Source organism: Anser anser (genome assembly GCF_964211835.1).
Source record: "Anser anser genome assembly, chromosome: 6".
Taxonomy (NCBI): domain Eukaryota; kingdom Metazoa; phylum Chordata; class Aves; order Anseriformes; family Anatidae; genus Anser; species Anser anser.
The window spans coordinates 38,722,426-38,742,170 of record NC_139726.1 but is presented as its reverse complement, the minus strand read 5'-3'; the positions used below and the strand labels follow the sequence as shown (position 1 = coordinate 38,742,170).

General features: G+C 33.3%; 1 protein-coding gene across 4 annotated transcripts in view; it reads left to right on the top strand.

Annotated features, from left to right (window-relative positions):
- DNAH7 (dynein axonemal heavy chain 7) overlaps positions 1-19,745 on the top strand; it is a 105,199-nt gene that overhangs the window by 30,107 nt on the left and 55,347 nt on the right. For all 4 annotated transcript variants that reach the window (XM_083842973.1, XM_083842974.1, XM_083842975.1 and 1 more), the window contains 15 exons: positions 677-875; positions 2,922-3,062; positions 4,995-5,207; positions 6,116-6,225; positions 6,723-6,891; positions 8,181-8,283; positions 8,385-8,512; positions 9,696-9,908; positions 11,965-12,063; positions 13,765-14,013; positions 15,680-15,829; positions 16,418-16,600; positions 17,409-17,585; positions 17,923-18,054; positions 18,739-18,963. In XM_083842973.1, the coding sequence (XP_083699099.1) occupies positions 677-875; positions 2,922-3,062; positions 4,995-5,207; positions 6,116-6,225; positions 6,723-6,891; positions 8,181-8,283; positions 8,385-8,512; positions 9,696-9,908; positions 11,965-12,063; positions 13,765-14,013; positions 15,680-15,829; positions 16,418-16,600; positions 17,409-17,585; positions 17,923-18,054; positions 18,739-18,963 (2,491 nt within the window). The remainder of the gene's footprint in view (positions 1-676; positions 876-2,921; positions 3,063-4,994; positions 5,208-6,115; positions 6,226-6,722; positions 6,892-8,180; positions 8,284-8,384; positions 8,513-9,695; positions 9,909-11,964; positions 12,064-13,764; positions 14,014-15,679; positions 15,830-16,417; positions 16,601-17,408; positions 17,586-17,922; positions 18,055-18,738; positions 18,964-19,745) is intronic.

Sequence of the window (19,745 nt, the reverse complement as noted above, 5' to 3'; positions counted from 1 at the left end):
ATATTTTTTTTTTTTCCTGACAGCTATGGTATTAAGATTGTACTTGGTTAGATTTTATGATAGGCAAATGCAGAGTAATTTTTAATACAGGTAGCTAAATTCAGCTTTGTTTTCTAAAGTATTAACCTTTCTGTACACTGGTTTTCAGGAAAATCAGAAGTCCAAATAATAATTCATCAAATTAGCATACCTGTTTTTTCCCAGTGGAAAGCTGATCATATGTGATCTATACGCAGCTAACTAGAGTTTTTCCTTTTTAGGTGCAGTCCTAGTGGAAGTATTTCTTTTTTTTTTTTTCAGTGTTCTAACACTCTGAGATTTTGACTCCTCAGCCTCAGTCAAGGTTACACTGCAAAAGTCCATTTAGTACTGAATAGAATTAACTCTATAAAGGTTCCTGCAGAAGCAATCTTGTTAAGCAAGATAGCTTTCACCATGAGCAGAGGAGGAAAAAAAAAAGTGAAACTCAAAAAGTAGTGTGGTATTAGCAAGGCATCTTAGGGTGTTTATACACAAGAATTATTGTTGAGGATAGACTTCTATTTAACAAACTTGAAGTTGTCTTTTAAGTAAATTCTTTTAAATTGTTATTTTTTTAAAATTATATCTTATTTTGTAAGTTTGGCAAGGAAAACAATGTCAGAAGCTGTCTAATACTACTCCTTTTGCTTTCTAGAGTACAACCTCACCTGAAAAAGTGTTTTGAAGGAATTGCAAGAGTAGAGTTTACTGATGTACTAGATATTACACACATTAAAAGTAGTGAAGGAGAGACTGTGGAACTCACGCAGACAATTTCAACATCTGAAGCCAGAGGTCAAGTTGAAAAATGGCTGGTTGAACTGGAGGCAACTATGCTGAATTCTGTCCACAAGGTAACAAGTTCTAACTTTATTTTTGTTCTCCAAAACATAGCAAAAGCAGTCAGATGATTGGTGTGTAGCTGGCTAAAGACAAAAAGACACAAGGAAATGTTCTGAAATTGTGCCAGGGGAGGTTTAGATTGGATATCAGAAAGAATTTCTTCATGTAAAGGGTGGTTAGGTATTGGAATGGGCTACCCAGAGCAGTGGAGGAGTTGCCATCCCTAGAGGTATTTAAGAAACGTGTGGCTGTAGCACTTAAGAACATGGTTTAGAGGTAGACTTGGTAGTTAGATGGACGGTTGGACTTGATGATCTTAAGGGTCTTTTCCAACCTAAATGATTCTATGCTATTTTGTCCTTGTGTCAGGAGAATGAGTGGTAAAGTCTGTGGAAACACATGCTTAAAGTTAAGCAAGTAAGTCTGTTGAATTTAAGCATTAATATTTTCTGGGGGTAGAAAATCACCATGATTACATATCAGCTGAATTGAAATTTGTTTTGTCTGAGATCAAGTACTTCCAAGTATCAATGTATTTTGGCATATTTACATTTGACATTTCTAATGCGTATTTCTAAGTGAGGATATCTAATCGTTTCCTAGGCTAATGCCATTCAGCCCTGATTCCTCCAGTAGGCATTTAAGTATCCAGGAACTACTTTTTATTCTTTGCACATAGCATGAACATTAAAACAATGAATTCAGTCTTTTAAGGTTATACCTTTTTTTTTATTTTGTTTTCTTTTTCTTTTCTTTTTAATTTCTCTTGTCAATTTCTGCATCTATACTTCTCTAAATTTCTTGAAAATGAAATAGTACAGCCAAAAACACTTGTACCAAGGATTATTTTGTCAGAGATTGTTCTACACCAGATGTGGTACTTAAGTGACAAGTTTAAAGAATTCCCTTCTCTTTTAATGTTCCTTTTAATGTTCCTCTTAATTCTGACTACCTTACCAGGATGCCTGACTACTTCCAGTATGTATTGTTCTAGTCCTCACGGTGTCTCGTCGTCATATCATATATTTAGCTCTGTCATTTTTTGCAGTCTTTTTCAATGTCAAGAGAGGTAATTAAATGCATACACTTATCCTAACACTGTCTTACAGTACAACAGTTTAATTATAGTAATGACATATCAGTACATTAAAAAGTGAATAACCACATATTTGGTGCATATCAGACATGGGCAAACTGAGCTATATAAATAAGAAATGGTTAAGCACCATGTATCTGTATTCACCCTTGACTACAGAACTTTAATAATGATCTGAAACATATAATATTTACATAGTTTTAGTGTCAAGACAGATACATTTTTCTCTCATGTGCTATTCATCTTATTATGTGTATAGATTGTTAAAAGCAAAAAGGCTTGGAAGAGCAAGATGAATGACAGATTTTCATCAAGGTAGTTTCACACTGACTCTCTGAGGAGACATGTAGATTTATTGATGCTATTGCTGATAATAAGACTTTATTTTCACTGGGGTTTTGTTAATGGCAGGAAAAACAAACAGTTTTGAAAGACATTTGAAAGATTTTTCAAATTTTGGTTTCATTGGGGTTATCCTTGAGCAGCTCTAGAATGAGATTCATCATTCTGTTATCAGAAAATATACTTGAAGTTAGATATAAATTTAAATAATATGAACTGTAAAGTTATAAGCTCTGAGTTTTTGGTAGATTGAATAGATTAAAAAAAAAAACAACTTTCCGTTTGGTGTTAGTTCTAATTAAATTGTATTAGTACTTGTTTTCTAGTTTCATTGTAGATGGAGCTAGAAAAATTTGTTGCCAATGGCATAATTCATATTAGAAAATGTTGTGAAATTAGTTCTCAGAAACTTTGTGTGATCATTTAATTCATATTATGACATTTTGTTGTTTTTTTTTAAACTTTGTTAAGAGATTCGCTTGCAAGATTTCATTTTTACAGAGTTAAATTTGAGGCTGATTTATTTGATTCGTAGTACTGCAACCTAACCTAAATTAGTTCTAAAGCTGAACATTACCTGTTTTTATATGTGGTTATAGTGTGCTTTTCTCCTATGCAGGTCATCGGGGATGCAGTTGAAGCTTATCCAAAAACTTCACGTATTCATTGGGTACGAGAGTGGCCTGGACAAACAGTTCTTTGTGTATCCCAAACTTTCTGGACAATGCAGGTAGAGATGTCTATTAGAAACGGCCAAAAGGTAAGAATATTTTAAATTTGGTCATGACCTCTTTGGATGAATGTAATAGTTAATCTTTTGAATAACTACTTTAAAGATATACCTGAACAGTGATTCTCGAAGATTTTGAAATTAATATTTCCTTTTGGATGTAGCCATTCTGAGACATGAGACATTCTATCCTTGAGCTGTCATTCCAAGTCTAGACAAAGCCTCTTGTGCTGTCTGTGTTAAGCTTTTTCTGTACATGGACATACAGGGAAACTTGTCATAACTATAGCTTTTACTCAAATTCTGCAGTAGTGAGAATTCTACCCATCTGACTACAGCCCCAAAATCTTTTTTTCTGCGAGGGAAAATGGCTTGTCTTTAGTGAGGGAGTGGAAAGGTATTTGCATCTCCTGACGATCTGTCAGAAATCTATGACAGGGAGAACTCCGTTTTACAACCTTCAATTCTTTCTCTTTATCATTCCTCTATTTTATACTAAAGCATAAGAAATGTGACAGACAATCAGTGACCACATGACAGGACAGAAATACTGCATTCTGCATGAATCTGCAGCTTTATCCTGGGTAAAATAAACAGCATCCTACCTTATTCTTGTTAACATCAAAGGTAATATACTCTGTGCACATGGCAACAAAAATCTTTTTTTCTAGCAGAAGCTCTTCAGTGTTTTCTGGGACAAGATGCCAATATCATTTAAAGTCACTCATTAAGATTAAATATTTATTCACATATGTATGCACATGCATACATATGCATGCTCCTTTCAAACATTTTTTAGTTAAATGTTTTGAACGGATAACTGCTGCAGATACATCAAAGATTCAAGTTTATTAAAACGAATAGAGTACTAAGATGGATAAAAACAAGAGTGTTTTGTAAATGCTGAGCGCATCTCAAACTCCATTTCCACAGAGTCTAAGCTTCTGCCTCCTTAAGTTAAATCACCGAGTGTTAGTTATCTGGATTAAAGTATATGTAGACAGTTTCTTACAAATAGTACTCTCTTCTATCAGTCCTGCTGCTCTTGTACTAGAGTAGCTAGATTCCTCTGGCATGTGTTTTCATAAAGGCATTGTGTGATCTGTCCTATTTCACCTCAGCATTTAATTTTTGGGTCCTGCAGAAGAGCAGTAACAAAATAGTGTTGGGACCTTTTCTGTAAAAATTCAGAACATTCAAGCTTACTGTGGACCTCCAGTGGATACAGCTTCCTAAAAGAGTCTGCCCTTGAGTGCATAAGACATATGGATTTCTAACTGTCAAACTCCAATGTGTTTTTCAGTGTCTTCCTTTTTATGTAAGTTCAGTAAGGCACTTCACAACTTCTAAGTATTATCATGGTACTCTCCTTAATTGGGTCTTTCCTGTTTAATAAATTATCTTGTTAACTTGTTTGAATTATAGATAGTGTTTTTTTCTAACTGTTGTAGAACATTGAGGTAGGGTTTTCTCCTTCATTTTCTTAACGTGAAATTTTTAATTTTTAATATTTTATTAAAAATATAAAAAATAATAAAATTTTATAATTTATACAATTTTATAATTTATAAATATAAAATATAATTTATAAATATTTAAAAATATAAATTTATAAAATTTATTTAAAAATCTATAATTTTTTAAAATATATATATATTCAGTTTCATTTTCTTAATGTGAAATTTATAAAAAGCGAAGGACTTATTCCTGCATTCCAGGAAGAAAAAAAATGTATATTGTTTTGTTTTCAAATATGTATCATTGATGTATTACATATGATACTGTAAAAGTAGAAAACAAAGCCAAAAAAACACTGTTGAACTACACTAGTGAACGAAAGACATTGTACTATTATAATAGCATGAAGGAACATTTTAATATGGAGAAATAAGAGTAATATAAGAAAAAATAGTCATGCCTCAGACTAGACATGCAATCTCTTAACTTTATTTTTCTTCCCAGGCACTAGAGGATTTTCTGGAACAGAATAATAGACAGATTGAGGACATTGTCACCTTGGTGCGAGGAAAGCTGTCTAAGCAGAATCGAGTGACATTAGAAGCACTTGTTGTGCTTGATGTTCATGCTAGGGATGTTCTTGCATCTCTAGTAAGCAAGAAAGTTAAAGATGAGAGTGACTTTGAATGGTTAAGTCAGCTTAGATACTACTGGGAGGTAAGTGATACCTCTCAATCCTATTAGAAGGTAATTTCTGTTCACAGCTTTTCAATTTCTGTTTGCGTGCTGACACAGAGAATAGTTACACTAATATGAGAATTTCTGCTGATAAGAGTATACCTCTAACAGATAATTCTATGGATTCCTAACTAAAATGGCCAATAGCCAAACACAAACAGTTTTTAATTAAAATTAGTTTTTCATCACTGCTGGGTCTCAGTGCATTTGCTGAGTCTGCAGGGGGGGATTACAGGCAAAAGTTGTTCACTCAAAGACCGTATTTTTTTTTTTTTGATTCTGCAGAATAAAAAATGTTATATGGATGACAGTTAAACATTTAATCTGACTTATTGTCAATATTATTATATTTGTGTTACACTTCTTGGAAAAATAATGATGTTTATACTAGATACTGATTGAATACAAATATATTTGTATTCATCAGGACAAGATTTTCCATAATACAGAAGACATTGCACATGAAATTAAAATACACGTATATGTATTGCCATATCTGAGTCATCAGATTGAACATTACTACAGCTACTGGCCATGGTTACTTCTGGTCACGTTTTAGAAAGCTGATTATCTTTCTAAGTAGCTAAACATGACAGTTTTACTCTGCAATATGGTTGGTACGATATTTTTTTTAGATAAAAATCAGTGGAAAAAATGGTCTTTTACATGTTGATACATTAGTATCTATTGAACGGTAATATTTTTGTTTAATTGGGTCACACTGAAGTTGTTTCAAGGCAATGAGTAGTCGGTCAGTTGTTTTTTTAATAACATTGTGCCTATATATGAGCTTGAGGAATAATGTTGAATTGTCGTGTGTTTTATTTCATTTTATTTTATTTTGTAATTGTTTATTTCATCTCTATAATCAATGTCTTGTTTCATAGGAAAGACATCTACAAACAAGGATGATCAATGCTGGACTGAGGTATGGATATGAATATCTAGGCAATACACCTAGGCTGGTTATTACTCCACTTACAGACAGATGCTACAGGTAAAACTACATGTTACTAAATGTGCTCTATTAGCAAGAATGTATTTAGTTGATATATTTTAATTAATCCTAGAATAGATAACTCCAGGATTGTGTTTTTGATATTCTAATAGGCATAAATAGAATGGTATATATTTCTTTTTGTTGATTAGAATTGGTCCTGTATGAATACTTTAATTTAAATTTGTGATAAAATAGATCTTTTGTAACACTGTAACTGGTGATAAATTACAAGAGGATCAAATTTAATAAGTGAAAAATTTAGTAAATTTAGCAAGCTTCTATTTAGTAAGTTTAGTAAGTTCTATTTTGAACTTCCAGTAAACTTAATATGTCATTATATATTTGTAGAGTACAGCTGCCAAGAGCAAGCAAATTATACCATCAGAGGAAAATGCAGACATGAAACTAATTTTTAAAAGTTTCTGGTAAAAGTTGGAGCAGATAGAAAAATAGCATAAAATTGGTACATTTTTTTTCTATTATTTTATTTTCAGAACATTACTTGGTGCACTACACCTACATCTTGGAGGTGCCCCTGAAGGTCCTGCTGGAACTGGAAAAACAGAAACTACGAAAGATTTAGCAAAGGCTGTAGCTAAGCAGTGTGTGGTTTTCAATTGTTCTGATGGACTGGATTACCTTGCATTAGGAAAATTTTTTAAGGTTTGGATAAGTCGTGAGGGTTGTATGCTCAGTCTTATTAAATCCCTTTGTTTGCTTTGGCACTTGAAGTGCTCTTAAGACCTAAATGTATTTTTCTTCCACTTCCAGGCCCCTATTTAATGTTAGCATTGTGCAGGTAGCTCTTACTTTACATAAGAATCCCCCTGAAGTATCAAAATTTTTTTTCTTTTTTCCCTGTGCTTTAAAAAATGAAATATACCATAATGATTTCGTTTTATATAGGCAACATAGATGCTATTTAAATGAATACATTTTTAGTAAATGATTGCAAATTTAGGGGACTTGGGATTTAATTTAATCTTTAAACTGGTGAGAGCCATTATATTATATAAATCAAACATATCCATTTTGATATCTTGAATGACCATCTGTGCCATTCCAAACTATCCTATTGTGGACTGGAATGATGCAAAAAACAGAGAAAATATGCTTTCCTAATTGTCATTCTTCTCTTCTCTGTCAGAGGTGGCACTGAAACCATATAACGTGGCTTCAAAATTCAACATGACAGCAAATCACCCAAATAAATGAAATTAAACGTTTTTACTTAAAATGATGAAGGCAAAATTCTTCATCTTAAATGGGAATTTTAGAATAACCATTAACAAATTACAAGATGCTGTCTGTCTAAAGACTATCTGTACTACAGAAACAGTACATTTGGGGAGCATATTTCAAAAAAGATGTATAATTTAAGCAGAGCTGTAGGAAAAGAGAACTGCTCTTTAGTTACACTTTACAACATGTCGTGCTGTAATATGTTGTAAAAGGATTGTCATTTTTGTTTGTACTGTAAATTAAATCGTTGGTTTTAGCCCTGCAGAATTCCTTATGTTGCCTGTTGTCACTTTAAACCCTGTCAAGCATAGACAGAAAAGAAGAGAAAGAGTAGTTTTTTGTAGTCTTGTTTAGAGGTGAAATCTTCCCCCTTGTTCAGCTGCAAAATACTGACTCTAAAGGTAAAACGTCGTAATTGTATGTATTTGATAGGCGCTTTGAATATGACAGACGAATTAGAATTTTGGTTTACTTTATACAAGATTTTTTGTCTTTTTTTGGGGGGAGGGGGAGCAAACTTTTTAAATATCATTCTTTTTGGAGCAATTGCTATTGGGAGTGAGCCTGAGAACTAAGTGCTCTGGATTATAGATATGAGTTCTTCCTTTGCAAGTTAAAACTTTTTCTCGTTACAGAATCACTTTGATCAGTGTTGGTATGCCCAGAATAGGTGGTCATCAATAAATTAATCTTATGTCTGTCTGTTCTAGGGCTTGTTGTCTTGTGGAGCATGGGCTTGCTTTGACGAATTCAACAGGATTGATTTGGAAGTACTCTCAGTTGTTGCTCAGCAGATTTTTACTATCCAAAGAGGTAAACTGTTATATTAACCATAACTTTCTCTTACATATAAAAAGGAATAAAGATGCAACAAAAAGTTTCTAACAGTGACATTATTTTTTATTTCTCCGTAGGCATTAATTCAGGATCTGATTTATTAGTATTTGAAGGAACAGAACTGAAACTGAACCCTACGTGTGCTGTCTTCATTACCATGAATCCTGGCTATGCTGGGCGTTCAGAGCTTCCTGACAATCTTAAGGTATTTCTAGCACTTGTCATTTTATTGCTTTTAATAGTTAATACAGAAAGTGAAAAAATATTTTTTTGGTTAAATACAGAAATTATAAAGAATTTTTTTAAAATCAGTTACCTTCAGTTCATCTAAGCAGTTTTTTACTATACTAAAGTAAAAATCATCTTCTCTCAGAAGAAGAAATTGTAAAGAAAAATTAAACTGAAAAATAGAAATACAATGAATTTAAAAATGTCGGGAAATGGTTGGATTATTCTACATCTATCTTTCAGGATAGAAAGAAAAAATAAAAAAAGCCTTGTGTTTCTTGACCCAAGCACCTAAAAGTTCAAAAATGAACAGTTTATAATGTACAAACAGTAAATAATATCTTAATATTGAATAAAAAATTGAGGTTTTATTTTTTTTTATTTCTGACAGATGATTTAGTTTGATCTGACAGGACTTGTGGTATTTGTAATGTAAGAGATTTCTGTCCTATTTGTGATTGCTAAAAGAGTGCTATGTTGTGTTTTTGTTTTTTTTTTACCCCTTAAATATAGTTGTCATATGTCTACAGAAAGAAACAAAAATCTGAGCAAATATATTGATCAATTAATAAAGATGAAGATAATGTACAACCTTTGTAAACATCTCTCAGAACTGTCTGGGAACTTTACTCATTAACACATACTGTGAATACAGGATTCAAAATCATTACTTGTGTAGATGAAAAAGAAGAAATTGCAAAAACTTGTTGGTAGAATACGAAAAGCAGTGGAAACTTTGAAAATATTCTGATGCTTGTTTGATTAAGCTACTGTAAAATTGAATCACAGGCTGCAGTAAACAATGCTAGTACATGAAGTCTGACAGCAGCAACTCGTTTATGGCAGTTGTATTTCATTTCCCTATTCCTTCTAAAGCTTGTGGCATTTTGTGTTGTTTTTTTTTTTTGTTAATCTTGAATGAAGAAAGCATGAAGACAAACATGAATTGTCACAATGGAAACTAAAGTATTTCTAGGTGGTTATGGAAAAACATTGAATATATTGTAGTTCAGTTATAATGATTTAAATTAATTTAAATTGGCTACCACCGAATTAATGAAATAATGAAAAGATTTAGTGTTTTATGTAATTGTAGAAAAAGTTATATATAATAATGTGTAACTTTTTCTTATGTGATTTTTCATTTATATATTTAATAGGCTCTCTTTAGAACAGTAGCTATGATGGTTCCTGATTATGCCATGATTGCAGAGATAGTTCTGTATTCTTGTGGTTTTGTTACTGCTCGACCTCTATCAGTAAAAATTGTTGCTACGTACCGTCTGTGTTCAGAGCAGTTGTCTTCTCAGCACCATTATGATTATGGAATGAGAGCTGTGAAGTCAGTACTCACTGCTGCTGGTAACCTGAAGGTAAATGATTTCTCGAATTTTCTTTGTAACCCAGTAACTTAGTCAGTAGTGTGGCTCCTTCATAACAGAAGGTATGCTATTCTATGTAAAGGAAAGTAGATGTTGAGCATTTCATCTCGTGATATGTATGAAAACAAAAAGGCTATGTTTCCACAAGCTGAGGAAAGTCAAGAAGAGAGAAAGTTAATGGACCATTCACACAACCACTTGTCTCAGAATGGCAGGCCTATGGTGCTGATTATCTTTCAAAAATTCTAGATAAATGGAAATTCAGAGAGTTGTATTTGGCTTGTTGGCCACTGCTTTCCTCTGCCTTTCGTAACAAGCTCAGATTCCTTTCCCATTGCATGTGAACTCCTTCCAATAAGTCTCTGCCAAATGTGACTTCAATCTCTCTAGTCTTTAAGAAAAACTGTTTAGAATGAAGTGTATTGTCTTAAAGTGCATTATTAACGAATGAAAAGATCATAGAATCATAGAATATCCCAAGTTGGAAGGGACCCATAAGGGTCATCAAGTCCAACTCCTGGCACCGCACAGGTCTGCCCAAAAGTTTAGACCATGTGACTAAGTGCACAGTCCAATCTCTTCTTAAATTCAGACAGGCTTGGCGCAGTGACTACTTCACTGGGGAGCCTGTTCCAGTGTGCAGCCACCCTCTCGGTGAAGAACCTCTTCCAGATGTCCAGCCTAAACTTCCCCTGCCTCAGCTTAACACCGTTCCCGTGGGTCCTATCGCTGGCGATAATGGAGAATAGGTCACCTGCCTCTCCACTCCCCCTTGCGAGGAAGTTGTAGACCGTGATGAGGTCCCCCCTCAGCCTCTTCTGCAGGCTGAACAGGCCCAGTGACCTCAGCTGCTCCTCATACGTCTTCCCCTCTAGGCCCTTCACCATCTTCGTCACCCTCCTCTGGACACTCTCCAACAGTTTAATGTCCTCTTTGTACTGTGGTGCCCAGAACTGCACACAGTACTCGAGGTGAGGCCGCACCGGCGTGGAGTAGAGCGGGACAATCACCTCCCTTGACCGACTAGCGATGCTGTGCTTGATGCATCCCAGGATACGGTTGGCTCTCCTGGCTGCCAGGGCACACTGCTGGCTCATGTTCAACTTGCTGTCAACCACAACCCCCAGATCCCTCTCTGCGGGGCTGCTCTCCAGTGTCTCGTCGCCCAGTCTGTACCTATAGACAGGGTTGTCCCATCCTAGGTGCAGGACCCGGCACTTGCTTTTGTTAAACTTCATGTGGTTGGTGATCGCCCAGCTCTCCAATCTGTCTAGATGTCTCTGCAAGGCCTTTCCACCCTCATCCGAGTCCACAACTCCGCCAAGTTTGGTGTCGTTGGCAAATTTGCTCAAAACACCTTCTAGTCCTACATCCAAATCATTTGTAAAAACATTGAAGAGGACTGGCCCTAAAATGGAGCCTTGAGGGACCCCACTGGTGACCAAAGATTTTGCTAATATATTGTCTTTTCATTTATTCAATTATTTTTATTTAGGTAGACTAATATAAATTATAACTCTTTTCTTTTCCATTTTTTTAAACTATAATCATCCTATTGCCAACCTGGCTCCCCAAAATAAACAAATGAAACCAAACAAAAAAGTAAACAAGCTGTGTATCATGGCAAAAACATGCACATATATTTCTAGGAAACATATCTCTATGCAAACTTTTAGTTTTTCCTCTTTTAAGGCTGAAGGTTTACCTCAAAGCAGGAAAAATTGTCCTATTTAGGAAGAAAAAGGAATATACTTTATAAAGCAAGAAATCAATTGCTTAGGAAAAAAAAAAGAATATTAAATTTATAACAATAGCCATAACTGGGCATAAAATAAAGTGAAATTGTCCTGACTATAGAAAGCCCCTGTAAACACTTTGATATCAAAGTATAAACATACATCCAGAACATGTGCTAGGGTCAGTGGACCTGAACCTGCCAAAATAATTACATAGATGCACAACAAGAACAGTTCTGTAAAACTTACAAGTTTAACATCTGTTTTCTAAACATATAAAAATAACTAACATTATTTTATATCTTTTTTAGCTGAAATATCCATTGGAGGATGAAGAAATTTTGCTACTTAGATCCATTACAGATGTCAACCTGCCTAAATTCTTGTCTCATGATTTACCACTTTTTGAGGTAGAAAAGATAAAGATTAGCTGCAATTATATTTTCAGTATATAATACTTATTTTGTGTAATTTTATAGTTAAATAAAATTGGATCATTTTGATAATAAAACATCCACGAGGGCCCAAAAGCAATACAGAAGTTCTTTACTATAGGAATTTTATGAAAAAATTAGAAACCCGAAGTACAGAAAAGGTAACTGGCTTGCCCAAAGTTATACAGAAAAAGTAGTGAGTTAGAAACTGAACATAGGTCTCTGGACACTGTTAGTCTGATCTAGTTAAAGTTCTACCTAAATTACACACTTTTTCCTGAAATTGAGTCATGAGCATATTTTCACAAATTTTCAAATAGTGAAGATAAGCTTAGAGAATTTGTCTGTGAAAATTGAAGCATCTTCACTAGTTGTTTCTTTGAATTTCAGGCTTTAAAAATAAGAATAGCAACGTTAATAATTTAGTATACAGAAATTAAGTATATTTATGAGTAATACTATACATTTTTCACTTTCATATGTTTTTTCAATATGTTTTTATAACATTGATCCTGCTCTGTTGTGAAGGAGACCATTCTATCCAGCAGTAAAACTTACACCAATACTAACTGGTTTCTTTTAATATGATATTCTTTCATATTGCCATAGTTATGTCATCCACATTGTAAGAAGGAAAACATTAATAGATTTTTTTTTTTTACTCTCATTATCTCAATTATAAAATCTATTAGGCACAGAAAGACCATAAACTAGCACAAGTGCATAACTCTTTAATTTTTAACAGACAGTGTGAAAAAAAATGCAGGAGATAAATGAATGAGTAATAGAAGCTTTATACCAAATGTGTTTCAGACAAAAAAATCTGGTCACCTTGAACACAGCTTCATGGTTATTTCTGTTTGGGAAATATTATTTTAATTGGAAAAGCCCTGTTTTTGTCATTGTTGATTGGAAAATGTGCCCCTGGTAGCACAGAATGCTAGGCATGTATTTTAATATACTTTAATAATAGATATGCTTTAATGTCAGGATGTTTTATGGTCATTAACATTTTAACACTGGAAGCTAACAGTGCTAAATGAAAACCAAAGTATGTGTTAGAAGGAAACTAAAATACCCAGTAACATGAAAAATGTCAAAATAATGATTCTAAGTTCACCAGTAATTATTGTCATCATCATTTCTAAATAATGTTTTATTTTGAAAGTTCTTTAAGTAATCTTTACTTTCAGAGTAGATATTTCAGGTCTGTCTTAATAAAATGATATCAAAGAGATTCTTTTACATAATTTGTTCTACAACTTTTTTTTTAATCTTTGTTTTGTTGTAAAAAATGCAGAAACTTTGGTTTTTAATTTAGATTTCTGTGAATTATTTTTCAGTTGTTGAGAGAGAAAGGTAAAAGCTTGTTCAACTTTCTAAGTACTACAAGCTTTATAAACTAGTTTGATAGAAGCTAGTATTTATCAGGAAAGAGCATGCTTAGGTAGTTCTCTTCTGTGTACACAGGTAAACATGGAAACTACATGAAATAAATATCGTTAATAAGTTATGAAATCAATTTTAGCTCAGACAAGGGTGATATGAAATTCATGATTATTTTAATCAAAATAGATATTAGTCTGCCTAGTGTTAAAGGACAAAGGATTGATTGCATAAGTTTCAAACCAAACGACTGTGAAAATAAGTGTACTTTCCAATTAATTGTTTGGATAGGGTATTACCTCTGATTTGTTTCCTGGTGTGAAGCTACCAAAACCAGACTACAATGACCTATTGGAAGCCATCAAAACAAACTGTGCTGCTATGAATTTGCAAATGACTGATCTATTTACTATGAAGATCTTGCAGATATATGAGATGATGATTGTGCGTCATGGCTTTATGATAGTTGGAGAACCTTTTGGTGGAAAAACTTGTGCATACCGAGTTCTGGCAGGAGCACTGGGAGACATATGTGAGAAGGTATCTAAACATATTTTATAAATATTTTTGGTGAAAACTATTTTCAAACAAATTTTAAAAAATATTTTGGTATTTATACTGAATATGAAATTTACTCTAGGAAACTCTAGAGCAGTATAAGCAAAAACTGAAAACAGATTGAGAAGCTTTTCTTTCAAACTTTAGACATATTAGACAAGATGAACCAATTTTAGAGATACGTATTTCATATGATTCTACATACGGAATTTTCTCTGAATTCTTTCATCACATTGGACAAGGAATGAATTAGCTACTTTAAATTTTAGGATAAACTTTTCCTTGCGACAGCTTTGTACCAGCTTTCCAACTTATTCATGAGAGATATTAAACTCTATTTCAAAAGAGATTATTCTGTTTAGAACTACACCAAACAAATTGATCAATTTACACAAAGTTTTGAAGTTTTTCTGATAAAAATATAATAAAACCATGTAAATGTGGAAACTAAATAATCCCAATTTATACCAGAGTGCTTATCCTGAGATTGAAACAGAGAGAAGAGGGAACAAGTGTCTGATCCTCCTTTTGATAAAATTAACACCTTTTCTTCCTTCTCTTTGCTACAAACATTCTGATTGTTTAAACTGGTCATACAGTCAGGGTGTGTTTGAGCCTTAGGCTATGTAGTTACATATTTTCTCGATTTTTACTCTCATGTCCCTTCCCAACAAGATATACTTCACAGCCACTACTAGCACTAGCATTATAAGGAAAAGAAATTTTCTACAAAGTACATTGGTGGAGTCTAACAGGAGTATTTGTTTTTCATTAAATTATTTAGTTCTTTTATTTGCTTCTAGGCATTTTAATAATTTCCGTTTTTCATTGCGTTTTGCATATCCTGGAAAATGCCACGTTATGCTATCAGAAAACAGCGCAAAGTGAATGTCAAAATTTAATGAAAATCCTTCTTTTTCTGCCATGCCCAGCAGTCTTGCCATCAGTGAAGGATAGTTACAAACATGCAAAAAACTACAGTAGGCGTCTGTAACCATTATGTCTTGTATTTACAAATACTGTGTATTGGGCTTGGTATTTGGCCATGCAGCCAACGCCAGGGTCATAGATAGTAAGAGTGAATCAAGAAAACTCTGAAGTGCAAGCCTTTCAAAAGTAATGACAATCATTAAAAGCGTAGCTTTATTTGGAAGAAAGATTTCCTCTTCAGCTAATTATTCTCATTATGTTTCAAATGACCAATCACTTCTGTAAAGAATAACATAAGTGGGATCAAGTGTCACAGTTAATTCCAGAACCAATACATGAGAAATTGAAACTCCTGGTTTCTCACAGAAAGTTAGGAATCTGAACATAATAATAATAAAGACACTTGAAAAAATAAATAAATCCCTTTTTTTAAGTAAATCCATTTTTATAAATAAATCCATTTTATTTTTTATCAAGCTGTTGTTCAGTACTAAAATTATACTTCCAATTACGTGTGATGAAGTTGGGATAATTGTCTTTATACATTTGTAAACCATCTTTCAAATGTAATATTTATGATGTCTTTCCCTCTCTAACCTGCTGGAAGTTTTATGAAGATTTAATACCTGTAAAATTCAAAATCAAAAGTATGGCATAATAAATGGCATGTTTTGTATTAACAGATTTTATTACTTTTGTGTCTTTTTTATGTCCTTAGGGGCTGATGGAAGAAAACAAAGTTCAGATCACTGTTTTAAATCCCAAATCCATAACAATGGGTCAGCTATATGGACAATTTGATGCAGTTTCACATGAATGGTCAGATGGCATCCTAGCAGTGAGCTTCAGAGCATTTGCTTCTTCCCCAGTAAGTACTAACAGCATTAGAGCTTTGTGAGAAATGACCTTTCAATGCATATGTTTACTCTTAGTAGTGTTTGCAGAACTGCACAACTGCTTTGTGTTTTGCTGTAAGAAATGTATGACTATTTGCTTATATTGTAAAATACCAAACATGACATTTAGGTTTCTATCAACATATCTCTTAAGTTAGTCCTATTGACTTTCATGGTGAGCATGGAGTTGTATTGTATGCACTGGTAAGTTGTATTTGTTTTGTCATAAGTCAAAGTATTTGAATATGTTGCAGTTTAACTGAAGCAAAGTACTGCTTTGCAAGTGTAACTGTAAGAATCTAGTAAAAATATTAACCTTCTGTAATTAACTACAGTATATGCTTCAAAGAAATAAAATTAAATTGTGAATACAGATTGTAATTTCAGAATCTACTTGTCAATACAAATCTGTACTCAGAATATTTTCATTTTTTGTGTGTGTGTAAAACAATTTTAGTTCTAAAATAGTTCTTTTACAGTATACGTAATTAAGTAAAATACAAATATCTGATTTCCCTTTTCCCTTTACCCTTTCCTTCCATTCTCTCTTTTCAAACCAGACCCCAGATAGGAAATGGCTGATTTTTGATGGACCAGTGGATGCAGTATGGATTGAGAATATGAATACTGTGCTCGATGATAATAAAAAGTTGTGCCTTATGAGTGGAGAGATCATCCAAATGTCACAGCAGATGAGCCTTATTTTTGAACCAATGGATTTAGAAGTTGCTTCTCCTGCTACTGTAAGTTACCTGTCTTTGAATTACACATTACAATTATCTTTCATTATCGAGGTATACAGTGAAGATTTTCTTTTCTAATTTTTCAAAAATACTTAACTGAGAAGAATAATTTTAAGTTTGTATTTATTTGATATATGTTTCAAATAAAGGACACTGTGGGTTGGTTTTCTTTAAAATTTTCATAATCTCACAATATGTTGTGAGAAATTTTGCGTTCCTCTGAAGAGCCTGTAACTGTTTGGAGTCTGGCCTTTGTAAGTGCCTGACAAGAAAAATAAAATAATTCATGGAGAAATCTTTAATCTCATGGACAAACTCCAATAAAACCAACAGTTACTACATTTATGGTACCTACCTATCTCTACTACACCTATTTTTTCCTTTTTATGAAATGCAAACATTTCTTCCTGAATGTATCAGTTCAGATAATAATATAAACAGAACAGAATATCTGCATAGACATACAGGAAAGGAATTTTTACTTGAAACTGTTATAAAACTTAAAAATTAAAATTAAATGTTGGACTACTAGTCAGTTTATTATCTTTTATGACCTTAATGTTGGGAACTCATACTATTTAAGAGGAAAATCTCTTTGACATTAGGTCTGTTGGCTCAAGGATAAAGATAAGTTTGATCTTGATCATCTGTCTCAGGGCTTACAGAACCACACTGTACACTTCATACCAACTTCTAATAATCCCAGAAACTGTATATTTAAACATTGAATGATATTTTAATTTCTTTTAGATAAGAAAAAACTTTGGAGATCGCATAAGATAACATGCACCCATTTCTTTATTTTTAGGTTTCAAGGTGTGGTATGGTCTACATGGAACCCCATATGTTAGGCTGGAGACCATTAATGATGTCATGGCTAAATACAGTACCTTCAGGAATCAGCTCCACTCATAAAGAATTTATAGTAGGCCTGTTTGACAGAATGGCTCCACTCTGTCTTGAGTTTATTAGGAAACACACAAAGGTAGAGCTTTTCTGAGAATCTATCAGTGTATGAATTACGTTCAATTCCAAGTGCCAAAGGAATAATTAATTTTAATGGGGCCATGTTAATTTTTATTTATATATATATATATATATATTTAAACTACTGTTTAAGATGCAGGTTTGTGAACAAGATGTTTGTATGATTAACTTGGTTCTGAATGTATCTTAGGCACACATACCTACAGATTTTTTGTTATCTCCACAGTGAGTAAAAAAAATTTAAAAATACTACTAGTAATAAAAAAGCATCCAGTGGTCTCTTTTCAGTGAGTAAAACACACTTGCAGTCAAGAGTATTTCTTCTTTCTTTTCAGGAACTGTCTCCTACTTCAGATACAAACTTAATTCAATCACTAATGAATCTGATGGACTGCATGATGGATGAATTTACTGATGAAACCAAAGTTAAAGCTATGAATGACCATGACGTTTTTTCTTGGCTTGAGGTAGGCAGTATGATTAACAGACAAAATAGAGAACTGCAAATCAGGCTTTAGTGGAATTGACTTCACAAGCAATAATAATTATATTCTGTCATTATAATACATATTTTGTAATGTCCACTAAGGAAAATATTATTACTTATATAATACCTACTTTACAATAGATGCATAGCTGAGTCTTCCATCTTTGATGTCTTCATAAAAATTAATGAATTTTATAAAATCACCCAAAGAAAATTGCATGATTCTCCAGTTTTTGGTATCTGTTTATTACTAGGATAGTAGGAATAGGATAATCTTTGCTATCTAAGGATTGCAATTCAAGAAGAGCCCTGCTAATAAACGTATGAATCAATGTATGGGGTAGGCCTTTGAATAAGAGAAAGATAAGCTGGTTTTTTTTTTTTGAATAAAGGCCAGTCTATGCTTGAATTCTCTCAAAATAAAGGCTCTGCACTGAGCATGTCAGGCATTTTGCTGCACATCAAAGGTGATCAGATTCTGATAGTCAACATAAACAGTGTTCTGTTTTACCAGAAGCATGGTCCCATGCTTTATACATAAAATCAAGTTGGTATGGTATGATTCTATAGTAATTTGTGATAAAGATTTCTTTGATTCAATGCAGAAGAACTTTGTAATATACAGGTACCAAATTCATGTTTCTTATTTTTATTCCAACTCTAGGGTATTTTTTTATTTTCACTTATATGGTCTGTAGGAGCTAGCTGTAAGGAGGATGATCGACTGAAATTTGACAAAGTTGTGCGAGAAATGCTTAATGGACCAATTAGTGAAGAGACAAGAGAACAATATAAATTGTTGAGTAGTATTGATCGACATGCTTCAAAGGCTTTCACTGTTCAATTTCCAACAGAAGGAACAATTTATGATTATCGGTTTGTCAAAAAGGTGAGGATTATAAAATAAGATGTTGCCCCTCATTTTCAAGTGCTCTTTTATGAATACTACAAGTTGTGTATTGTAATTTTTTATTTTATTTTATTTTTTCCTTCTGCCTGCTTCATTTGTCACTGAATTAGGCAGGATATCCTTCCTTACAAGCCAGTGTAAGGTCCAGTGTTCTGGCTGGGACTTACAGCACCAAGGCTTGTTTTTGCAACTACCAGAACAACTACCTGTTGTAGCAGAAGAATTTGGCAGAAAATCTGCTTCTGTGCTGCTTCTCCTCTGCCTCTTTCCCTTGGGCTTAAGATGGGAATCTATGATTCAACTATTCCAGTGGAGAAAATGCACATATGCTATCTGGTATGCTCCAAAACCTCCAAAACAAACTAAATGTACCCTTCTTGAGTTTGTCGTTCCTGTAAATTCCCATTGCTGTACAATGAGAATTAGTTTTGTCTAGATTTCTGCTTGTGCATGATTCCTGCATATTGGCAAGGAAAGTGGCTGAGATTTCAATCAGCTGTGAAGGTTTCATGTCTTCTGATAATAATCCCTAAAGACATGTTCTTTCTTAGTTGAGGAGAGAAAATAAAGAGAGTGATCTCTAGGAATTTCATGACTTTTATCCCAAGATTTTGGGGGATAGGAAGGAGCATACAGGTTTTTTTAGAACTGTTTACAATGATATTATTCATATAAGGAGTTATATGAATTTTCTGCTGGAGAGTTTTGACATCTTTTAAAGACTCTTCTAGTAGTGTGATCTAAAGGAGAAAACTTTGCTG